This window comes from Melampsora larici-populina, assembly GCF_000204055.1.
Source record: "Melampsora larici-populina 98AG31 unplaced genomic scaffold MELLAscaffold_20, whole genome shotgun sequence".
Taxonomy (NCBI): Eukaryota; Fungi; Basidiomycota; class Pucciniomycetes; order Pucciniales; family Melampsoraceae; genus Melampsora; species Melampsora laricis-populina.
The window spans coordinates 815,483-839,677 of NW_006768784.1; the positions used below are offsets into that span (position 1 = coordinate 815,483).

At 41.7% G+C, this 24,195-nt stretch overlaps 3 protein-coding genes across 3 annotated transcripts; 1 reads left to right on the top strand and 2 right to left on the bottom strand.

Moving 5' to 3' along the window:
- Nucleotides 1–1,445, bottom strand: MELLADRAFT_116600 (uncharacterized protein; the record flags this gene model as incomplete). Its single annotated transcript, XM_007410468.1, has 3 exons — nucleotides 1–179; nucleotides 202–604; nucleotides 665–1,445. The coding sequence occupies one exon, from the start codon at nucleotides 1,443–1,445 to the stop codon at nucleotides 672–674; it is 774 nt and encodes a 257-aa protein (XP_007410530.1).
- A 16,686-nt stretch (nucleotides 1,446–18,131) lies between these two features.
- On the bottom strand, nucleotides 18,132–19,070 carry MELLADRAFT_87373 (uncharacterized protein; the record flags this gene model as incomplete). Its single annotated transcript, XM_007410467.1, has 3 exons — nucleotides 18,132–18,273; nucleotides 18,358–18,938; nucleotides 19,014–19,070. 3 exons carry the CDS (start codon nucleotides 19,068–19,070, stop codon nucleotides 18,132–18,134), a joined length of 780 nt encoding a protein of 259 aa, XP_007410529.1.
- Nucleotides 19,071–22,152: 3,082 nt separating this feature from the next.
- MELLADRAFT_63554 (uncharacterized protein) lies at nucleotides 22,153–23,917 on the top strand (the record flags this gene model as incomplete). The annotated part of the gene is made up of 4 exons (XM_007410399.1): nucleotides 22,153–22,183; nucleotides 22,337–23,212; nucleotides 23,275–23,340; nucleotides 23,400–23,917. 4 exons carry the CDS (start codon nucleotides 22,153–22,155, stop codon nucleotides 23,915–23,917), a joined length of 1,491 nt encoding a protein of 496 aa, XP_007410461.1.
- Nucleotides 23,918–24,195: the final 278 nt, after the last annotated feature.

Below are 24,195 nucleotides of genomic sequence, written 5' to 3' on the forward strand. Positions count from 1 at the left end.
AAACCATACCAAACCCTGCAAGACTTTTACACATTCATTCATTCATTGATTCATTCATCAGGTCTGACAACTATATTTACATTAATACAAAAGAACAGGTAAGTATTAAAAAAGAGATCAAGTAAGTATTAAAAAAGAGATCAAGTAAGTATTAAAAAAGAGATCAAGTAAGTATTAAAAAAGAGATCAAGTAAGTATTAAAAAAGAACAAGTATTAAAAAAGATATCAGTAAGTATTAAAAAGAGATCCTTAAGAAACCAAGAGTAGCAAAGCTCAAACCTCGAAAAAAAAAGCTTCAAGGTGAAGGATTTGAGTAAATAATTAAGTTTCTTTCTTTTGGTAAACGAATAAGGTAAGACCAGCATTTTAAAAAGATAGGAAAGTACACATATAAAGCAAAGTAAAGATGAGATTGATTTCTTTTTTTGATTATTGAAAGTGGTTTGGTTGATAGGTTTGAGGGGGTTTGATTGAATTCGAAAGTACATATTCTTGAATGATTTTTGAATTTCTTTAGCGGTTTTTTAAGGTTAGGTGGAATGAAGTCGGTTTTTGCGTAAGTACTTCCAAGGATAATCGATCAAATAAATCCTGATACCAGATCTAAACCAAACCCAAAAATCAGTGACGAAAAAAACCCAATGAAACAAAAATCCTACGTACTTCAACATCACGTCTGATGAGCATTAAGAGCACAAGCATCTAACAAATCTTCATCCTCAATCCTAACCCAATCATCAACCCTAAGACTACACTGACAAACGCAAGAATCCTGTACCGATTTAATCCCAAGAGTCTGATTCTGATGAGCACATCCATTCCAAATTTCTTCTTCATCACTAGAATCAGAATAAACCAGTCCACGACACCTAAAGCTAAGTTCAGATCCAGTACTATTCCTAATCGAATCTGGATAATCGATTGTAGTGTAAGTCGAATCGTATGAAATCCTTGGTGAACTACTGGTCCTACTTGTAGGTCTTACTGATTCTGGAATTATAGGATACATGTTGGATAAGTTTAGTTTGGTGGATGTGGGTGTTGGAGCTTGGTTGGGATGAAGTGGGGTGGATGGGTCATGAGGTAGAAAGAATTGATGGGTTGTACTAAGTTTTTGGAAACTCGTTTTTATAAACCTAGAACGCTTCCAAGGTTTCCTAAATAAAGGTAAATTGAATCTACCCTTCGATTTAGATAACTTGTTTCTTTTCTTACCCACTTCTTCTTCTTCTTGTTCTTTAGAATGATAAGTTGACCAAAGTTTTAAGTATCGTTTGTGGCTTGGATTTGATGAATGATGTAGAGTTGATGTTGAGGTAGTTTGGTTTGGTACTTTGATCGTTTCGAGTGTTGGGTTTGATGAGAATTGTGATTTGAGATCTGGAGAACTTGGACTTGAGGTTTCGATGGATGAAATGATGGAATCTAGACTTGATCTTCTCATCTTATTAGAAAACCAAATTAACTGCAAACAACACATTTCAGATAGATAAGCCAGGAAAAAGATTGTTAGTGGATTCATGAGATGCGGAAAAGATCAGGTAGGGTTTATAAGCAAGCGAAAGTAAAAAAAGTTTGATCGGAAAGAAGACCCACGTGTTTGAGTGATTTGGAGTATTGGGTGCTGAGAGATGGGTTTCTTCGAAAGAGTCAATCGGTTATAAAGGTATTAAGGAATGAATGAATGAAAGAAGAATAGAAAGAAGATAAAAAAGTAGATTATTAAAAGTAAACTAGTATTAGATAAGTTTTCCTAAGGTATGTATGCAGGGTTTAACGGAAAGCTTGAACTTGGATGAATGAAGTGGTTGTTTTGTTTAAAGTGGATCGATCAAAAGAGAAAAGGAAGAAAAGATACTGGTCAGCTTTTATGTAGTTGAGAATCGGCATGAAAGATAAGATCCGTTGTCACTTTGAGTACCGTAATTGATTATTATCTTTTATATGAGATTTAAAAAGGGAGACCAAGAGACAGAGAAAGAGAGAGAGGGAAAGGGGTTTAAGTCTTGATGATAAAGAGCCTACATATTCAAACAGAGAGAGAGAGAGAGAGTAATCTTCTCGGATTAAAGGAAATCGAGATGACGAATGATGATGGATGATGATAGATCTCAATGAACGCTGCGACTTACTTGAGGAAATCCGGAAGAAGAGTTGATGATACCTACACAATTACTTTCAATTCAGATATAGGAGAACTATCAAAAGTCTTGAAGTTTATGGATTAGATAACATCCGATCATCATTTCTCTTCAAGTTCTACATCCTATATTTATATTCATATATTTATATATACAATTAGGAAGTTATCGCTTACTGATCTGATTGCATCAGGAGTGTTGATCTGATTGAATGACTAAAACACTCAACTTTAGCGTTTATCATCCCCACAACACGTGCCTTGCCTACCACACACACACACACTATGTACTACTACCAGGCAATCGAGTAGATAGAAATCGTCCTGAGCGTCTGTGACTGTCTCGCTCAGTTTTTGGGTCTAAACTGTACACAAGGGGGGATGCAGAGTGGAGGGTTGAGGAAACCATCTCGGATTGAAGGAAATATGCATAAATGCTCAGCTTTGTATGGTATGGTATGTATGTTGTACACTTTAGAAATCCTACTAATTCGAAAGTCGCCGGCTTGGCAAAAGATTATCCAACGGAAGGATCACCTGACTTGCCTCGGCCCACTGCTATGTCCACCGTTTTGACTGTCAAAGATTATATAGTGCTGTACAAAGTTGAGCAGGAGGTGAAAGTAACTTAAGGTTCTACAAAAGGAACTATGGTATTCCAACGATCAAGTGCAAAGAAAAAAGATACCAGATGAAAGCTATGTACGTGTACGGGACCTAAAAACAAACGTGAAGAACCTAATGAGAAATCCAACCGAGAAAAAGTATAAGAATGATTGTCAAAGCAAATGCACCATCTTGACATACACAGCCATTTTTCATCCCTAAAATAAAGTACAATCAACTTTAGATCATGAAGTTCAGTTTTAACTTTTGATCTCACCTCCACATCGGTTCTCCTTCTCCTTCGATTTACCCGATTCCTCCTCAGCTGATCTTCTAGCGTCTTGATATTTGAACCTTGTGTGCTCATTAATCTTAAACTTATCTCTTCACTCGTGTCGGAGTCGTGCTTATATAAGCTTCCTCGATGCATGCAGAACCGAAATGAAAAACTAAAAGAGCTCTTTGTCTGTTGTATGTACACAAAAATAGTACAATTCCTTAAAGAACCCGCAGTGATCTACTGCGCATGTTTTGAAAAATTGTGGAGGATGGCGTCTTGAACGTTCTTGTACGGGTTGCGTCAAATTACTTAAGCTTAAAGAACGCGCTCGTGAGGGGCTTACTTAAGCTGACGTCAAGTAGTGAGCTCATAATCTATGTACAAGATCAAACTTGGCGATGATATGGAATATATGTATGTATGCAAACTCATGGGTTTCTCAATTCCGATCTTACCCTCAAGAGTCAATGCTGTGTTGAATGTTTTGAAGACGGCAAAAGGAAAGAACGTGGTAAAGGAAAATCCGTTTGACCAAATTCAGATGCAATCAAAAACAATAAGAGTAAGTACCCGTCAAGAATCAAGATCAACCTGATTGATGGATGATGGCAGTTGCATATATGTATGTTAGGCATTCAAAAAAAAACCTTACAGTAGAATTACAATGATCGAGGTGAGCTTCTTTCTCAGTTGACTTCCTTTGAAGAAGTCTGATCAAAACTCGCCGAACGGGTGAGACCTGTCTATTTCTCACGTGTGTGTGATAGACAGTTGTTAGGTGGTAAGTCTATGTCGAATATGACTATGACTGGTGACTGAGCCCGTGCTTAAGGAACCTACAATACCAGGAGCGAAAGTTCTTCCACCTTAGACACAGACTTACATGTTTGTTTGTTTGTGTGTAAAGTGGTGTGGGGTGGGCCCCAGACAGGAGCAGAGGTATTATAAGATCCTCAGATCATACCTCGAACCTCTCTGAGGCGAGAACAGAGCTCTCGGAGATGTGGGCTTCTCAGCCCCTAGACTCACGTAAACGAAGAGCCGTGAGCCATGAGAAGCCCCCAAATCTCTCGTCTGCGTGAGTCTCAACAACTCTCAACACTCCCGTTCATCTTTCCCCTAAACGCATCCTTTCTGTATGGGAAATTAAACTTTATATTGTCACCACAAATCCGCGGCCAATTCAGATGATCTGCGCGCTGATCCTTACAAAAGGAGAACTTTATTTTCTGAACAAACTCGAAGGACGCTGAAGCTACCTTCCAACTAAATCATATACACATCAGAGTGAGGTTTTTTAAAATTTTTCCCCCGCCCGAGGTCTTCTCAAACCGCTTGTCATTTTCCGTATGAAATCTTCAAATCATTCAGTAGCTTCTTCGTCGAACTTAGCTCCCTATCTGAATACTTTCGAAGGTATATCTTGTACGCGTCTGAAGACCACCTTCCACAGGATTTGAGGTTTTCTCTCGAAGCTCCGAGGTTCCATCTTAACGAGGCCCCCCTGATTCTGAACGAATGACCATACAGAAGTTGATTTTTCTTTGATCTATTCTCGTTCCAAATCTCTCTCAGGTATGTCACTGTTTCATTTTTCTTGAGGATTTCGCGACTTTTACCGGACCCTATTGAGAAGATCCTATCTGACGGGTTCCTGGGTCGATAATCGAACAGCTTCCGTAGGGCCTTCACCGGATTCAGGGTCGACTTTTGTTCTTGGAGGTGTATGAATTGAACTTCTCCCGGACCCGCGGTTTTTGCGTTCCTCAAGGTGATTCTGACGTTGACGTCTCCTTTTCCCCCAGCTATGTCTTCCCATCTAGGTACCTTGTCCGAGTCCTCGTTGGTAACCAACTCGCCTAACCTCGCTGTCCCCCAGAATGCGACGAGTGCCAAAGCTAGGATTGCCAGGCCTTTCTCCCCCTTGTTCGGAAGGTGTTCGCACAGGACGACGAGATCGGACACCATCACCGGTGGGCGTTTCTTTTCCTTGTTCTTGAATTCTGCCTCAATAGCACGCGAGGCTTTCAAGAGCCCTGCGACCGCGCCGTCGATGTGTGACGGGTAAACAGCGTTGTGGAAGAGGTGCCATGCCTTGATCCCGGCTACGTAGGCTTTTAGAGTTCTCGAGCTGACCGATTCATCGTCTTTCGCCCTCTCGTCTACCTTCTTAGAACCCCATACGACAAACTCCTTCATCCTGTCTCCCGATATCGGTAAGAGTTCATTTGCATTCAACCTTTTCACTGATGCGAATCTGTGTAACTTCACGATAGCTGAATTGTAGTGTTTTAATGTTCCGTCTGCCCAGGTGCCTCTCAAGAAATGGGTTTGGACCTTGTCATCTCTTGAGACGTCTACTCCATGAGCGTTCTTCTTGAATGTTCCGTACGCCTTTGTAAGTTTCCGCAGATCACCTTCCGTCGGCTCGTTCGAGGTGACTGTCTCTGACTTTCTAGAAGGGGATTTCCTCATCGTTCTTCAGGGTAATTTGATGCAAAATGAAGCGAAGATCTTCTGGCACCTGAATCAGAACTTCGTTGTACCAAGCGAGATCTCCGAGGATGCCTCGGGATAGTCCATCTGCTTTGTTATCCCCGGAAACCACTCTCCTCTGTTTCACGTTGCAACCTAAATTAGTGAGTAGATGCTGGATTTGTTTCAGCTCCTCATTTACGAGGGCATCCTTAGACTTCCTCTTCCGAAGGCCGGCTTCTGTCGTCATGTTATCGGTGTCTACCCAAAATGTTTTTCCTCTCACTGACGAGATCTTGTCCAGGACCAGGAGACCCAGCCTCACGGCCACGGTCTCAGCCCAAGCTATCGAGCGTTTCCCATTTTGTAGCCGAAAAGTTTGCCAGCCTTCAATAAATTTAAAACTCGCCCAGTTAGCATCCACCAGTACTCCGATCCTAACAAGCATGTCCGGTTAGTCACGGCCTACAACGTAACAAAACAATACGGTACGTGACACTCACCCGAAAGACGACGACGCGTCATTTACCCAACCGATTTCCAAGGGCTTCGAGCACGTCACTAGTGGACGTGAGTCAAAAGTTGTCAAGCAGGTGAGCCACTCTTCCAGGTCGTCCTTTACGTCTGAAGGCACCTTCCTCTCTGCTTGAGGATTGACCCAACTCTTCAACCATCGGTAGAAGGACCGGAGGTAGGCTGCCATGTGGGGGACTATATTCACTGTATGACCCAGCTTCCCTAAGATGCTGTCTATCTGGGCGTATTTCCACGTCGCGCCTTCGACCAACAACTCTCTTATCAAGGCAAGTCTTTCCTCCAACTTTTCCTCCGGTAATCTGACGGAATGGTCCTTTCCATTCCAGATGAACCCGAGATAACGCTGTTCATCCGCGAACTCCTGGTTCTTCTTAGGGTTAGACTTCACCCCCATTTCGGCGCTCAATCTCGAGACGTCCTCCAGCGATACCTCATCACTGGGCCTCTTGAAAATGAGGTTGTCGTCCACCCACCGGAATACGATGAGCTTCAACAAGACCGAGATGACGACTTTCCAGACATCTGCCGGGGCGCCGAATACCCCGCAGCTGGCTACTCCGCCAAAGCCCACGGCTAGATCGATCCACACCCTGTCATAGAAGTCTAACAGGCATAGAAATCGTCTTTGGGAAGGGTGTAACGGCAGCTGCCGGTACGCTTTTGCCCAATCGAAAATCGCCACCATCCAGTGTCCCGGGTTTTCTTGTAAGAACAGTGCTACCCAATTGAAGTCGTCCCACTGGGTTTCATAGTTCCGCTTGTCCACGAAAGAATTCACTGACGGAATCGATGGATTGTTCTTAGGAAACGACAGGTCGTTTATTAACCTGACGGATCCATCCCCAATGATCGCGGCTGCCATCGGGTTTGTTCGAAAGAACCCAAATTTCTCTCGGATTTGCTCTCTCGAGAAGGGGCCGATCAATCTCTTAGCTTGAGCTTCTTTCCAGATTGTAGCTTCTATCTCGCTTCTTGCTTCCCTGGCTGACTCGTGGTTCGGAGGTGTGTACCATTCCAAACCTTCTATCTCGTGTTGAGGGATTCCTAAACAGAAGCCCTCCCTGAACCCGTTGATTATGTAGGGGATGTCTTCATCCAGGCCAACTTCCTTCATCAAGGCGGACCACATCGGGATGACCATGTCACAGCGGACTCTTGCAGGCCACATGTTAGTGACTGGCACCGTGTATATCTTTCGCTGGTTCAAAGGTAAGATCTTTGATTTTCTCTCATCGGGTTGTTCTTCCTCTGACTGAGAATCTGACTCTGAATCTGTGTCGGTAGTTCTTTTTCCGTTGCTCGACCGACTCTTGCCTGGTTCCTGAGAAACCGCCAAGACTGGAGTCAAAGCTGCATCTACCACGGACTCACTTTGCTAAATCCACATCACGAAGACGCCAGCAAGAGAGAGAATATGGGAACAAAACCAAACTCAGATTCTTATTTCCTTCTCAACCACCCGACAACATATTTCAGTACGAGACAATCATTTTCTGGACGCGTACCAATACACAAGTAAAGATTTCAACGAAGAGAACAAGAAACAATCAAAGAATTCCACCCCCCCCAGAACGGACACAGGCCACCGGAGTAAAGCAAAAACATTCGGGTGTCACGGAGCGATTGACCGCAAGATTCAGCATGGTTGAGAATGTAAAACTAGTCAGTTTCTGTTTTTAAAACTTCTTTTAGCGCGTGTTGCGTTAGCTCACTTTGTTTGGGCTGGCGTCACCTTCGCCGGGACATATGCCGGTTTCTGCACCGCTCCTTGAGCTGACGTCTGTGCCTGTGCTCGGGCCTCCAAAGTCTGTGCATCTGTGGGTAGGAATCAGCGCGTGTGCGTCCAAGTCGGGAGAGCGAACCTTGCGTGAGAAAGGAGTCTAAAAAGGGACGGCAGATTACAGTCTGAACTCACGATTCGTCACATTGCTGCTCTTATGGAAAGGGGTGTAGCTACCACCACCTGCTTTGGACTCGCCTTGATAAGAAGGTTTTGAACCCTTCCCCCGGGTACTTCTTCTGGACTTCCAGTGCTCAGAGTTTCCGTTCGCGCTCGACTGTTCGGCGGGCACCGTCGCTTTGATGGCTGGACGGGGTTTCTCTTTCCCGGTTCTGAAACTATAGCCAAACTTCGGGCCACCCTGAGCGTATGGATTCATTGATCCATATACCAAATCACCAGCCAGCTCCGCGTGCCATTTCGCCACCGCTTCGATCCCTGGTTGGTGACCATCCGGAAGAGAGACGTAAGTGTAAGACACGTTCTTCTTCTTCTTCCTCAATTTATCTAACTCTTCATCCGCTGAATCAGATTCTTGTCGGCGGAATACAGAGGACCGAATGTATAGATGATAGCGGAGAGCTACCATCCAACAGCCATAGCGTTCTCCAATCTGAGTGACAACCTTTACGTGCTTAGGGATCCACTTCGCGTAGTCGACGTGGCCATAAAGGTCTGTCGCGTACCGCCGTTCTAGATTAGAGGCCTCCACGAACTCTCCGAAGTCCATCAACCGATCTCTTTCGATATCGAGGTTGCTCAGCGCTTGTTCGCTCGCCGAGTCAAGGATGTTCGGGTCTGCCGTTCCCAGACTGTCGATGTTTTCTCTGAGGAAAATCGAGAGAGGTATGTAATCATCCATTTTCTTGAAATGTTTCGCCCACCTCTTTGGTAAATTCGGGAGGTCGTAGGCTTTCACCTCTTTATTCCTAAACAAAACCTTCTTTTGTTTAGAAGACCGCCTTGAGGAACTCCTCTCTGAGTGAGAAGAGGAAGCAGAATCCAAGCGTGAGTCCGAGGAGTCTGAGGAAACAGCGTGCGCCCCGCTTCGTTGGTCTGAGTCTGAGTCTCCTGTCGAAGAGTCTGAGTCTGAGTCTTTCGACGAAGAGTCAGAAGAAAGGTGTCTTTTTCTCTTCTTCTTCTGATCGCTCTTTCTTTTCTTCTTGGACTTAGAGAGTTTCGATCTCGACTTGACAATCGACTCTTTCTTCTTCTTCTTCGCCTTCACAGACTTCTCTTTCGAGGATGACTTAGGATCGGGTCCGCCGTATTTATCGTAGAACTTCTTTTTCAAGTGTTTCACACGATTAAGATGGCCTTTCTCCACTTCTGCCACGATCTCTTCAAGCCAGGCCACACGCTCAGAGGATTTGCCTTTCGGCTTCTTCGTCCCCTTCCCGTTGCCACTGCTTGGCTTCTCTCTCGAGGTAACAACAGCTGCCGAAGCTGCCGGAGAGGTAAAATTTCGAAATGGTAAATCAGCTACCGCGACTTTAAAGCACATTCCGCCTCTCTTCACTGCTAGGACAACCGGATCAACGAGCTTCTCGTGAGAACCACTCCTATGTCTCCGGCTGGAGCCTGCGGATCTACAAGTATCCTATCAAAGGTCACTTGGATCTGAACCCCTGAGGGTCTCCCGAACACCCGTAGGGCGGAGTGCAAGCACATCTATGCGGGGGCATTCTCTACCGAATACGGGAGTGTCTCAAAGACGAGAGTGTTTGAGACGCTAACAACTCACATGCGCTGGAGTCACTATCCTCGTCCGTTGAGTCGTCTAGCGAGTCATCTTGGCGAGGGTTCTTCAACTTCTCCTTCCTTTCCTCGGTGAGTACGTTTACGAACTTCCCATTCTTCAGGACTAGTTTGATCGGCGCTTTTGGGGGCTCCCTTTGCAGATCTGCCTCTTCTAATGCGTCGTCTTCGTCGTCCTCCAGTCCATCACCTTCATGTTCACCAGCCTTGCCGTCTTCATCTACATCATGGAAGGAGGTGTCGTTTTCGATAAGGTTGTCGTCTTCAGCTGCTGGACCTGACGTTGACTGGCCCAAATTGGACCCCTTTGCCATTGCTCTAGTTTTGCCCATCTTCTATCTTGATCACTGTTGTATGAGAATTAAAATCTTCTAGATAAACTTCTATGAGAGAGAAAAAGGAAATTAATTCTATGGAATCACTAGTGAAGTTTTTTTTTTTTTTTTTGGATGTTGTTTTGTGGAATTGCAGAGCTATTGTAAAACCAACGAAATCTAAAATTGTTTATGAAGATCTTTTTGAAGAAAAGAAGAGGGGTGAGAAGAGCTGAGCAGGAAGTCTCCCAGGGAGAGCTGTGAATTTTGGAAGCGTGGGAGGAGGAAAAATTTTTCCTTTCTCACGCTTCCGAACTTGAAACCCATCAGCTTCTTGGAGAGTCGGTGCGTGCCCCTATGAGAGCACGCGCCCTTCCTGCTTCTCACCCCTGCCCTCAGAAATAGACTCCTGTGTACCGTCGCGGGTTTTGGGAACACCGGTAATACATTCAGACCATACATACGAAGCATGCATGCATTTCAGTTTTGTTCTTTTATGGATGAGATAAGATCACAAGATTCCTTTGTCGAGCGGCAAGTCTGAAGAATTGAGAGATGATTCAATTTTTTTTTTTGAAATTGGCTTCTCAACTTGAGTTTATCGGTTTTCTTCTTTATCACAAAACTATTGTATTACTTTTGCTAAAAAGCTTGGCCCGATCGAGAAAAAATAAAAAATAAATAGACCCGAATTTCGCCGCAACAGTCACAACGCAGCAGAGAGAAAAGTGGGTGCCTTCCAATCCATTCCATCCGTTTGATTCCTCCGCTGACGCCAAAAATTTTTCGTCAAATCCCAGTCGATCACTTTGTTTTCCTCACCAAACTCAACTCAGTCCCTTGTTGCTTCTCGCATCCTGGAAATGTGTCTCTCCACTGTGGACAATTGATTGATGGTCTGTGTAAGAAAAAAGGTACATTTTTTTGCTTCAATTCCTCCCATTTGTCTCTTCAGTGCATTCCATTCAACCTACTGATAATCTCCAATATCCTTTCTAGGCATCCTTCTCCCATCCTTACCACCATACTGTCCCAAAGGTATCGATTTTGGAGTCAATGTGTTGAAGTTTGATGTTCAGAGATCACATGTTTTAGTCACTATGTAGGTCAAATCCGGTCCAACGGATCATTTGTTATGTGAAGCTTTTCACACTGTTCCTCCTATGTTGATAACGAGCATTTGTTAACACATGAAATTAAGGATTGATGTTGAAGCTTTTATGATCCTTACGACTACTCTGCTAATCTGAGAAAAAGGCCAAGTTGAATGAGATGTATCTTACATATCTTCAACCTGTCCAGTGCCATGCTCTGCTGCATAACAAAAGTCTGAGATTGAATATCTTATGAAAGATATTCAAAATGTGTGTCAGTTTTCAAGGTGATTGAGATCATCAAAATGATTGATTGGTCATGAACAATATCAAAACCAGTCAATTCCCAATTGATTCTCCTATGACTCATGAGACAATCCGATGATCATGAGTTGAGAGCAATCTCAAATATCTTATGAGGACGATGACAAGTAAGATATTATTGGGTTTGAAGTCATCCAAACCTACTCAAATTGTCTATGATCCTATGAACAAGATGGACAATGATCTCTGCTTTTGATTGGTTTTTACCGATCAAAAATCAAGTGGTTTGATCGATAAAAACCGATTGAGCTTCCTGTGTTCCTATGGGAGAGATTGTGAACAATCTCAACTCTCTGGTGTAATCTAGAGACTCATTTTTTTGAACAAGATCAAAATTGATCGATTCGCTCGTGATCCTATGAAGAAGAGTAAAAGGATTTCAATTTTTACACCAATCTTATCTAGGATTCATTGATTCTAATTCCTATACAATGACAATCTTCTCTAACTACAGTTCTAAACTTCAACACATTGACTCCAAAATCGATACCTTTGGGACAGTATGGTGGTAAGGATGGGAGAAGGATGCCTAGAAAGGATATTGGAGATTATCAGTAGGTTGAATGGAATGCACTGAAGAGACAAATGGGAGGAATTGAAGCAAAAAAATGTACCTTTTTTCTTACACAGACCATCAATCAATTGTCCACAGTGGAGAGACACATTTCCAGGATGCGAGAAGCAACAAGGGACTGAGTTGAGTTTGGTGAGGAAAACGAAGTGATTGACTGGGATTGGACGAAATTTTTTTGGCATCAGCGGAGGAATCAAACGGATGGAATGGATTGGAAGGCACCCACTTTTCTCTCTGCTGCGTTGTGACTGCTGCGGCGAAATTCGGGTCTATTTATTTTTTATTTTTTCTTGATCGGGCCAAGCTTTTTAGCAAAGGTAATACACACTCGTGTTTGATGGAACTATTAAACGAGTGGGATATGTCTCTCGGATTCTTCAGACCGGGTCCAGATGTCACAAAAAATTGATACTGTGATTCCGCAGCTGACGCATGGTCTATTCCACACTCGCAGCCAACCACATCTTCACCAAGCAAAGACTCACGGGCAGCGAGCTCCAACTAACCATCGGCAGACGTACAGCAGTTTTCCCCCTTCCACAGGAAAACAGCCTATCACGAGAATCTCAGAAGTAATCAATTTTGAGACATCAAGGATCCACTAGCCTCCTTCTCTCACGACTAGTCTCACAAACTAGAAAACTTCTCAGAAACACCCACCCACCCACAACCTACCAATCAGAAAAAACACAGGCATCGAATTGTCAAAAAGTTTCCTTCCCTCAGCACAATCCACAGCAACGTTTCGAATGAAATGAAAAAAAAAAAAATGTATCAGCTCCTTCTCTCGCATCCAGTAATACTGCCATATCCTATATCTTTAATTTATTGTTACGTTTCAGTCCTTTATCAAAAAAAAAAAAAAAATTCTTTCTGTTTACTCTCTTACAAATTAGTCCTTGGGTGCGAGTCAAGTTATGTTTCCTCTTCCTCCCCAAGGGGTGTCTTTTCTTTGTTTGCTGCAATTTTCACCACGCGCCAGCCTTTCGGCCGGGGCGCGGCTTCGCCTAAAAAGCCAAGCAAGCCCGCAGGGCGCGCGACAACTTGAGAAGACTAGTGCGTGACAAGGCTCAGTCTACCAGAAGTGGAGAGAACACATCCCATTCTCAAAACAAAACTTTCTTTAAATGCAACACCATTTTGATATTTACAGACACTTTGATGTTTTTAAACGATTACCTCACCTTACAGATTCCTCATCCCAAACAAATCATAAACCTCGCCATCAAGTTTCTCTTTGCATACATAGAAAAAAAGCATGAAACCAAATCTTCTTAAAAAAAGTAAAACCCCAACAATACTTTTCCTTATCATCATTGAATGTACTTACGTATACCATCACAGTTTACCCTTCCAATTCTTGTTCTTAGATCACCTACTCTGAGAGTGTCATCAAGGCTCAAGCACTTCTTTAGTGGTCAGGTTATTAGCTTTTTGAATATGCGAACCTTTACAGGCTTGATATCTACTTACACTGCAGTACAAAGTTTGAGGGCATATATGGTCTTGAAAGCACTATAGTATTGAGCATCACATTAGTTCTCAGTTATCTTCAAGTTAACCATGGAATTATGTAAATCATTCAAGCATAAATTTTGGATCTGTCGAAGTTTGCATACAATGTAGGGCTGTGACCCGGACCTGTGAGCTCAGGGTCGATCACGGGGCTTTGACCGGCCATGGGCGGACCTGAGGAAGTTCAAAAAACACACGGGGCAAAACAGGGCACGCCGTAAAAGCCCTGGCCGTGTGGTCAGGCAGGGCCAGGCTCAAGAGTAGGGGCAAACAAGAGATGGAAAGGGAATATATTGGCTTGAAATTCTTGTTCATATGTATATAGAGGATATAAGATTGTATGAACTTGTAAAGTAAACCAAACATGAGAGAAAACATAGAAAAAACTACTATGGAGGCTACAAGAGTTTACTTAAAAGGTAAAAATAATTACTTAGAAGGGAAAACCAGCTATGAAAGTCTTGGAAAAGAAAAAGTTTGAGAACATTATATAAATTTAAACTGATGATGAGTTACTTGAAGAAGAAAAGAAGTTATTTTGCAAAAACCTTCTTCCAGCTCTTGAGACACACTTGTGCCTCATGATTGAGATTAGTGGAAGAAATTTTATGGTCACTCATGACTTGCAGAGTATTAGAAAAAGAACTCTCAGATGGAGTACTGGTGGTAGGCACTTCAAGGCTTGCCATTTCCATCTGTCCAAGGTTGGGCCAGTGAGGTTGATGTAATTACCAGTTTTCAAGGGGATTGTATATCTCATCTTCTTGAGGGGCCATCAAATATTTAGTGTTCTTGTGTTCAATTGGAATGGTCTTGTGGGACTAGGAGTCGGTACGTGTATTGACAAATGGGAATGGGACGGGAAAGGGTTTTGGATAATGCAATAGCCGGGTCACAGCAACTCCATCCAATCCTTTCAGACAAGACTCATCTTATACTCATCTCATAAGTAATCAGATATGATGTCATGACGAATTGGATGGATAGGATGAATTATCAATTCCCTATTTTCCCAATCTATATTATAAAAATCTTATAAAATATTAATTTACAAATTCATTCATCACTATTCATTATCCTGAAATCTTTCCACCCTTTGAGAATTTATCAGCAATAACATTTTTTCTTTCCTCCCACCCGCCCAAACTATTTAGTCTACAATCAAAGAAAATAACTAAATGAAAAAATAATCTTTAACAAACAGCAGAATTAGTCTTCAAGCAATTTTTATTTTCAAGCTACAGTTCTATCATACTTTTAAAAATAATTTTCGTTTCCTTTAATACGTGTAAAAAAAGAAGAAGTGGTGTTTCTTTTTTCGTTATTATGTATGGTTTGTTTCATCTAACTCTTTATAAAATCATGTACCGATGAGGAGGTGCGTGGAACGCACGTACCACCCACAGAACTCCTCTTTTATCAGTTTGTATCAGTACCTTTGTTAGATGACCTGCTTGTTAGAACCGTGCTAATCAAGCTCATCTCAAGAGCCGTTTAGCGTGAACCTGATACATGAAGTATCCAAACCTAAGTCCCATTCCTTAAAGAAGTGTTGAGGTTGAGTGTCATTGATGACTTCCTCTGATTTAACAATCTTGATCTTGGGGTCAGGAACAACTTTGAACTTGCTGGCTTGTTCATAATTAAAGTATGTGATCAAGTGCTTGGTTACCCGGTCCCAACTAAGTAATCCAAGAGTTTAGCCTTTGACAGTTGTAAGTTTAGACAAGGATTGAGGATTGGGGAACATACATAGACTGTCTTCTTCTGTGCAGCCTCACAATATTGGATGATCTTCTTGATCATGGGCATGATAGCAAGTTGCAACCTTCAAATCCTTGTATTGAGAGTTAGCCCAAGCCTATAACAAAAACATGGAATGAATCAACAAGGGATTGATGGAAAGAATAAACTGAATATTTGTGGTACACAAACATGAACACCCAACCTAAAAACCCATGGACAAAGCCCCCAAAACAATGGGGTTGTCATGGGTTTTGAGCATGGGTTTTCAGGTTGGGTGTTCACGTTTGTGTACTGCTATCTATTGAATCAAAAAATCAACAAGAAACAAATAACTTATGTTTTCAAGGTGTTCTGCTAGCCATTGATAATCTGGCATGGCACAAAAGAACATCAAGTATAGGTGACCTTTATCCTGATACAACTCTAAGCTCCACAAATTTATCAAGAGAGCTCAGGGTTTAAGACCAACAAGTTGATACCTCATGAACCAAGCCAACTGTCCATTTCAACTTGGCACAGCTTGCCACAGTGTTGTCAAAGGTCATCTTGACCTGGCTACTATGCTTGAAATGCTTGTGGTAGCCACAGATTTGAGTGAGGATACTGGTGATTCCAGCATGAGGGACAGGCTTGACAAACAAAGGGCCCTGAGATTTGTCTTGGGAGTCTGTGCATTGATAAGTGATTGACTAGGGGAATTGGCAATATTACAACATTCTCACAAAAGTTGTGTGTCAATTTTAAAGCCTTGTTTATCCACTGATAAGCTTGTATAATAAAGATAACACAGCATCTGTCTGGGCCAGGGCTACCAGGACACCTGAGGGACTTTTGTTGGTCTCACTAGGTGAGGTTAAATGACCCAGGGTCAGCCTTGCCAGCTTTGGACAGATGCTGAGGCTGATGCGTCCGGTCAGGGTCACTGCAAACATTATTCACAAGTGGGCAGGAAAACATGATTGGGAGTATGATTTGCCATAAAATGATCTATCACTCCACATGTGAGCCATAACACCCACACTACATATGTGTAGGAGGCTCAGTGAATAGGTGGTTGGATAAGTTATTCATATGTAATACATGCTGTAACTGTTTTCAGGTTGATAAAATCTTTTAAAAGATTGAGTACATACACTGACTCAACGATTTGGTGTAATCTCATCAACTCAACTGCATGTAACACCCTTTCTGTTACTAACAAATAGCTTCAACACTATTGCCTGAAGAGCTACAGAATTATATCTAGTGAATTTTTGGGAAAATTTTTTCCAAGTCAAAAAAGTGACATGTGGTATAACATGTGATTTATTCATTCTGATGGGCCAAAAACTGAGCAGACCTGTATGTACAAGATAGAAAACTATTTACTCATCTTGCTGCACATATGTAGTGTGGGTGGTAAGGCTCAGGTGTGCAGTATTGGATCTTTTTATGACAAACTGTACTATTAGTCATTTTCCTCTTCTAACTTGGGGAAGTTGAATGATGTTCACAGTGGGTCAGGCCTGGGGTTCATAGTTGGGCCATAGTGTATGTTATGTAGCAGATACTTTCAACTTGATGTTAATATTATCAAGCCCAACAAAAAAACTCTCCTGAATCCATTTCAAGATTGATTTCCTAATCTTGGTCTTAAGATTCCTCAATTCTTCTTACATCCATTGGATTCTTGCAAAGCTTGTCTCCCCCAGTACCCAGTTTAGATTCTATAACCCCATTTTTTACAGGACAAAAACTTATAGGTAAAATCCTCAGATCTTCTGGTCATCACAAATATGTACCCATAGTCTGTTGGAAATGTTCAGACCCCTCAATTCTTTGATTTCCAATTGTTAGGGGGGGCAAGCTTCAACAGAATGGATGTATGATATCAAAGAGTTCTTCTTAACCCCCGCTAAAAATGTGTTCCTTTGTTTCAATGAACACTTTTCAACCTCCATTTCATTGACCTTGTAGGTGTTATTTGACTGAAATCATTCTCTGAAACTAATTGAGTTTGGGTTTTTTGCTTACTCTATGTTACTTTGAATGATCATGTACCTCTCTTTTACTTACCTGCATGCTTATCCTTGACCTGAATCATAATCTTATGGTGATCTTTATATGAAAATGTCTTATCTTATTGTATTCCATACATTTTTGTGGTATATATGCATTGCCCTTGGAGCATCTCCAACATCATCAAGCTTGATTTACTGTGTCACTAAGCCAGAAACAGGACTGATCCTCAATTGAATCCATCTGAAATTACTAAAAGACACATTTATGTACTTGTCCCAAGAGAACTTTTCTTGCTAGCTTGAAACATCATCACAGTAAAGTTCAAAGAGCACTCATGACCTATAAGGTACCTCAGATCTTCCTTCTTTCCAGTTTTTATTTCATCACCAATGATTAATTAAACATGAGCCTTGTCAAGTTCAAGTGAATTTACTCCTACATTCATCATATCTCATTGCCCTGGTAATTTTAATCTCTCAGCAAGTAAATAGGTCACAAACTTGAAAAACTGATCAACAAGTTTACTCTAAACTTCAATCAGGGTGTTCCACAAACTAAGATTTTGCTGAAAATGACATCACTCCTGCAAATGGCTGTACTGTGCCAACACTTTGCACAATAGACTGTGACTGATTCTCTCATCATACCACCAACCACATACAAGAGCAGAGCACATCTACAAAGTTCAACCACAAGGATCAAAACTTACTTCAATCTTGCATCTCTGTGACACAAAATCATAAATCAAAAGTAAATTGGTCCATGGGTTGACTTCTATAATACCTCAAATTTTATAAAAATCCCTTCAAATCAATAAAGCAAAGCACTAAACCTACAAGATCTCTCAAACATCCTCCACACCGTACTCCTTTCTTAACCAAACAAAACACATAACATGACAAATAGAACATAAAAAAAGAAAAGAAAAGAATTTCTCATGGGAAGAAATGCTATGGATCATCTTCATCCTACAATTGATCTTCAACTTAATCATTTTTCTTACTCGATCCACTTACACTTGCTAGTTGTTGTGGTAAGCCTTCTGCACCAATCGAAAATAATAAAGCGATTGCCATTGAGAATGCAATGATTAATCCAATGACTGATCCACTTATCAAGACAAATTCGCTATTTTTTGGGCAAAACCCCACGCAAAAAGGCTCAAGATCAATAATTTCCTTTGTGTGATGCGATGAATCGAAAATGACAAACCTAGAGAGATCTTGTTTTTGACACATCTCACCACTCCAACCAACAACTTTTCCATCTTTCTTCTCTTTCTTACACTCACAAACAAAACAATTGCCACCCGAAGTTCTTTGTCCCATCACACAAGCTCCATGCCCATTACAAGTCTTGGTGTTTTCTTCACATTCAGTTACGTTTGAATAACAAGCTCTAGTAGAAGAAACGATCTTAGGTGAAGTACCTGCAAAGATTTCACTACGTCTATCTAATAATGATCTACTAACAAAACTACTTTCGCTAGTTTGAAATGGTGCAAGTAATGAAAGTGATGTTCGTTTTCCTAATCTAGTATGAGCGGGTTTAGGTGGGACAGCAATTAAGATCGTTTGTGATTCGGTAGGTGTTGAAAGGATTCCATCTAAGAATTTCTTTAGTGTGCTGATGGCTAATCTGTATTGAGGTGAATGTTGACCGTGTTGTCGAACGATCTGTTCCAGGCCTGATAATCTGAAAAGGGTGAGTGGAGGTGGAAGGCTAGATGGGGAAGCGATCGATTCTTGATATGCATCAAGCATTTCGAGGTCTTGGATGAATTGTTTTGCGCTCTGTTGGGATTCGAAGAGAGAGCATGTCAGATACTCACAGATATGAGGAAAAGAGATAACGAGAAGAAAGCTGACCACATCCATTGCACCATACTCAGTTAACCATCTAGAATACTTAGCCTCAATGACCATCTCGATTTGACTAATTTCGTCAGTAATGTGAAAAGTCTCTTTACCCCACTCTAACCAATCATCAAAAGTTTTATCCCATTGTTTTGCCCAATCTTTTAAACCATCACCAGTAGCTCCAAATGAATTAAGAAAAGGTTTAAGACCATGTATTGAAGAAATCGGAATGCTTAATGATTCTACCATTCTACCAATATAAGTTGAAATAAGACCATCAAAGGAAAGTGATTCGGGTGGTGATGGTAAAACAAGATGTTGTGATGAACGAACAAATCGGTCAGTCACAAGATCTAAAATTATCAAATAAATAGAACATCAGAAACGTTCATATGGACTAGGATGAAAAAGGAACCATAAACTGACTTTGTCCATCACTACCATAGATAACGATTAATCTTTTACTCTTCCTTCCATCTCGATCCTGATCTTCAGGAATCTCATCATTCAAACTTCCAAAAACAAGTTGAGATTTACGTGTTTGAGGATGTAAACTAGGAGGTAAAGATTCGTATTGAGAGATTTGTAAATGATGAGAAAGGAATGCATTAAGTTCAGATGAAGTGATTGAAGTGACTGAAGATTGAGTTTCGATGTTTGAAGACGATGAAGAAGAAGAAGAAGAGGTAGGGTTCCTTAGATAAATGTTTGCTGATGGTTGAGATGCGTCGACTAGATAAGATGAAAGGATAGCCAAGCTTAGAAATATACCATGGTTTAACATTGCTGATGTTGAAGTTGAGTGTCGATATCGAAGTCGAAGTGGTTGAGAGTGGTTTTCAAGCTGAAATGTTTCATCGACCAGACTGCCCACCTCTGTATACCCATAGTCTAAGCCATAAGATACTTCTTAAAACTCTGATCAGTCTCACAGTTCACCGAGATCAGAATTCATCACATCATAGTGGAATAGAAAATTGGCCACACTTGTCTATAAATTCTCTCTGCATGAGTTCCTATCGTGAGACACACAAAATGCATAACTTCACTGAACCACACTCAGGCAGGACCCCGGTATGCTCCTATGAAGGGTACAGATCTAGAATTGTGACTTTTGAGCTCGCGCGGAGATACGACATATGGGATTAAACAGCGTTCTCTTGGATTTTACCGGTTTCTGCCTGAATTTCAGAGTCGCTAAGTCCAATACAGCTGATTGAAAAGACTAAACCTGTCTTAAAGCTATGGGTAAAGCCAGGGACAAGTTTCCGAGCAAGCTCAAAAGTCACATTTTTGGATCTGTACCCCTTATAAGAGCATGCCGGGGTCCTACTCAGGCCCTATCAGGGTGTGAATTTTCTGAAATCTGAAGAGGTGCCCATAGATCTGAGAGGACTTACTTCAAGAATCCTGGAACACCCAAGACATAAACAAAGATGAAAGAAACAAAGCAGGAAGAAAATGCTTGTAATATCCCGCCGCGAACTCGTTTGAGGCTGATTATATGATCAGATTCAGCGGCTTGCGCTCAGTGGGTTTTTGTCACACTCACCTATCGCTGTGATACCTCTTCCTACTCACCCTTTTGCCAGCCCCAAGTATTGACTGCCGGTTCATCAAAAAATGCTACATCCATGAGTTAAAGATTGAGCCGCTTCTCAGGGCCATGCCTAAGATTTTGATCAGAAGATGATATCGATGAAATACAAAGATGTTTACAAGATGCAAAACTGACACCAATTATGACTTCAAAGAACAACTGGGAGTATATATGTTGGAAGCATACGAAGAAACATTATAACTTCCACGTGATCATTGACAGTGATATTTAAACATAGCAATCCGGTGTATGCATAGGATCAAAGCGCGTTCGAAATCTTTGAACAACGGCTGGTCAACTCACTTGGAAACAATACATTTTTTAATTCAGAGGACTGATTGGAAAAGTTCTATAAACAAGCGGAAGTAGGAACTCACTTCACTGTTGCGGGCATGCCCGCCTGGTCTCTAGTATGTACACCAAAAATCCTAGGAGCAGAAAAAAAACTAAATCTCCTGTTGTATAAAAGATTTTACAAATTTATTGTACTCTATTTAGTGCCTTGTTATTCTCTTCTACGATAGTGTTGCTCGCTCACCTACCCAATCTAGTTTTCTCTGCCAAGGTCGGTACTCCCAAAGCCTGGGAAGTAGTACAGAATAAAAACTAAGCCTCTCAAAGTACATAATCAACATTCTCATGTTTCGTGAATGGCTTGAAGATCAATATATCACTTGCTGTCTTTGTATATATTTAAAGACCAATTTGTTTCCTTTTGTCTGTTTTCCAAGGGGGAAATCTAGACTTTGCCACTTCCCTAAAATGAAGACATTCACGGTCATGGTCTATTGATAATTAGTTGTCCAAGAAAATATAACACATCAAATTGGTCTCAGAGAATATAGAAAGATATCTTTCAATCTGAATATCTTGACGCCACTCTGAAAATGTACGAAGAAGGATTCCTTAGGGTGAAGTGGCCTTTAGGGTATGTAGTGGAAAGGCCGGGAGCAGCAACCATACCAATGCATCCAAAAGACTTGCACATAGTCCCCCCTCGAACCGCGGCGTCCCTCGAGCCTGTGAGAGACGTCCCCCTCCGCAGGCTGCAGGCTCCGGGGCACGTCTCTGCGGTTGGTGGGGCTTGTGTTAAGTGTAGTGCACTCATAAATTGAAGACATCAGGCTTCTTCACAAAGCGATACCTGGAAATTTTGATAAGAAGGCGATATATGTGCTTATTGCGCTACCAAAACACTGCCACACATTGAAGTTGATCTGAACAACCACTTGCATAAATGTTTGTGAATATATACTTGTCAATTTTTCAGCAGCTCGCGGCAGTGAATGAATCAATTCAGGTATGCATAGATATAAAGCAAGTTTGGAATTGTCGCACAGCGCTGACCAACTTATACTGAAGAAGAGTTATTAAGGTACGTACATCCCCGTATAATATTTACAGCTCACGTTGCGTGTCTTGTGCTGGCAACCCACTCAAAAGTGTGACCTTTTTTCTCTGTTTGAAGATTACGTTAACCTAATCCCCAACGCAGCTCATCATATTCTGCCCAATGCGCCAGCGCGACGAGCGGAGAATTTCGCAAACATGCTCGAAAGAGTGATTGGCCGTCTGACTGGTACTGCGTCTTGGGTGAACAAGTTTTGACAGGAGGCAGGTCGCAATGCTCTCCACAACTTGCGCGACGAGTAGAGATATGTCGCAAACACGCTCGAGAGGGAAATTGAACCGTTTGACTGTGACGGAGCCTTTGCTCAACACGTTTTAACAGGGGCATTGAGAGAGACAAAAAGCTATCAAATCTCGAAAGGGTCAAATCAACCGAGATTGATTGTGAGCTTCCTCCAGAAACCCAAAATTGAAGTCTACTCTACCATTAGCTCTTCGCGCCTAAATTGGAAGCAAAAGATGAAAACAAACTCTTCTAGTATATCTCTGATATCATTCTTGATCTCAATCCTTGTGTCGTCGCTCTTGTCTCTTCATTGCGAGAATGATCTGCATCTCTTGGCGGATATGGTCTATTCTGAACTCCCCAAAGGGCCTGAGCACCTACACACAGGAGAAGGTTCTGGCATGTCTGCAGTAGCCACACAGACCTCAATTCTACAAAAAGGGCTTCATACCACTAAGGTCTTGGGGTTAGAACGCCTTCGAGAGATGGCAAACTTCACTCCAGAACATATATCTTTAGTACCCACTCCAACTCTACAAAAAGGACTTCATCCCACCAAGGTTTTAGGGTTAGAACGCCTTCGTGAGTTGAAAAACTTAACTCCAGAAAGTGTAGGAGCTCGAAGTTGGAAGGTTTACTATCGGGTCGCTCCCAGAGCATCTTCGGCACCTGGACAGATCCCCGAGATCAAGAATCTGGCACAGGCGGTCATGGAATTAGGGAAAGATTTCACTTCAACGATTTACACTGATGACGGGATAGCAGAATACATAGTGCCATATATGACTCTTGCTTATAATACTCTGCAGCTAGATTCATTGGGAATGAGGGAAAGGATCTGGGCCGTGGGAGTTCTGGCGTGCCTCAAATGGTCCATTCCAGCGCAACAAAGCATCATGAAGTCCGAAGTCTTCAAACGCACATTTCCTCCCTTTGGTTTTCGAGGGAATTTGGAAGTTTTCCTTTTGAAAGGTCAGGCTTTCAGTATTCAAGTTTGTCTTGAAAACTCCACTGATATCAAACTCAATCGTCAGACCAGCCTCTGAGAAAGATAGTGAAGCAAATGTGGGAAGGTATCGAGGAGAACCCATCAGACCATGGTGAGTAATGAGACTTGTAACATAAGGGATGGTATCTGACAACTTTGCTTCCTAATTAGCCGTTATCAAGGAAGCACTCCAAAGATCATCACTAGCAGATTCGTTGATGACCCAGTTGCCAAAGAATCTGGAACTATTTAAAGAATTTCGATGGATCCTAAAATTTTTTCTCAACTTGAAAAATCCAATTGAGTTCCGCAATGCTGATTACTTTATAGAAGATATTGAACGTCGACTAGGTGACTTCGACTTCATCGATCCTTGGAAGAAGGTTGCTGGCTTTGATGAAGCAAAAGCCTTGATTCAACTCTTATTATATATGCATGAAAGGTACATCCGTAGCAGAGAGACGTTTCTACGATTAACCAAAGCTTGTAACCTTGGTAAAAGCGTCCTTGATTTTCACATTCAAGTTTATTTTGGCTACTACCCACAAAGGTACTCGACAAGGAAAATATACAAATTTATGATGGCAGAACGTGGCAGCAATTTTGAGGACTTGATGCCATTATTGAAAGTCTTGGCCCAGGAAGGCCTGTTGATTCCTATGTTATCTGAAATGTCACTCTTGCCGTAATCAAATAGGCTCCACCGCAAAATTTTACTCAAATATAAGTTTCACATATACATGCGATCCACAAATGATGATTTTTATACAAAACTTCTGAGAGAAATTCTAACAATGATCATTTCCAATCAATATCTAACCATCAGATACATTGTATCTTCCTGCCATCGGTCATTGATTCAAGTCCTTTGGCCCATTGTTTTACATCAAGCCTCGTCCGCCAATTAGTATCCGATTGAAGCAGTGGATATGTTTGTAATGACGCCAAAATACAAAAAAGGCTGGAA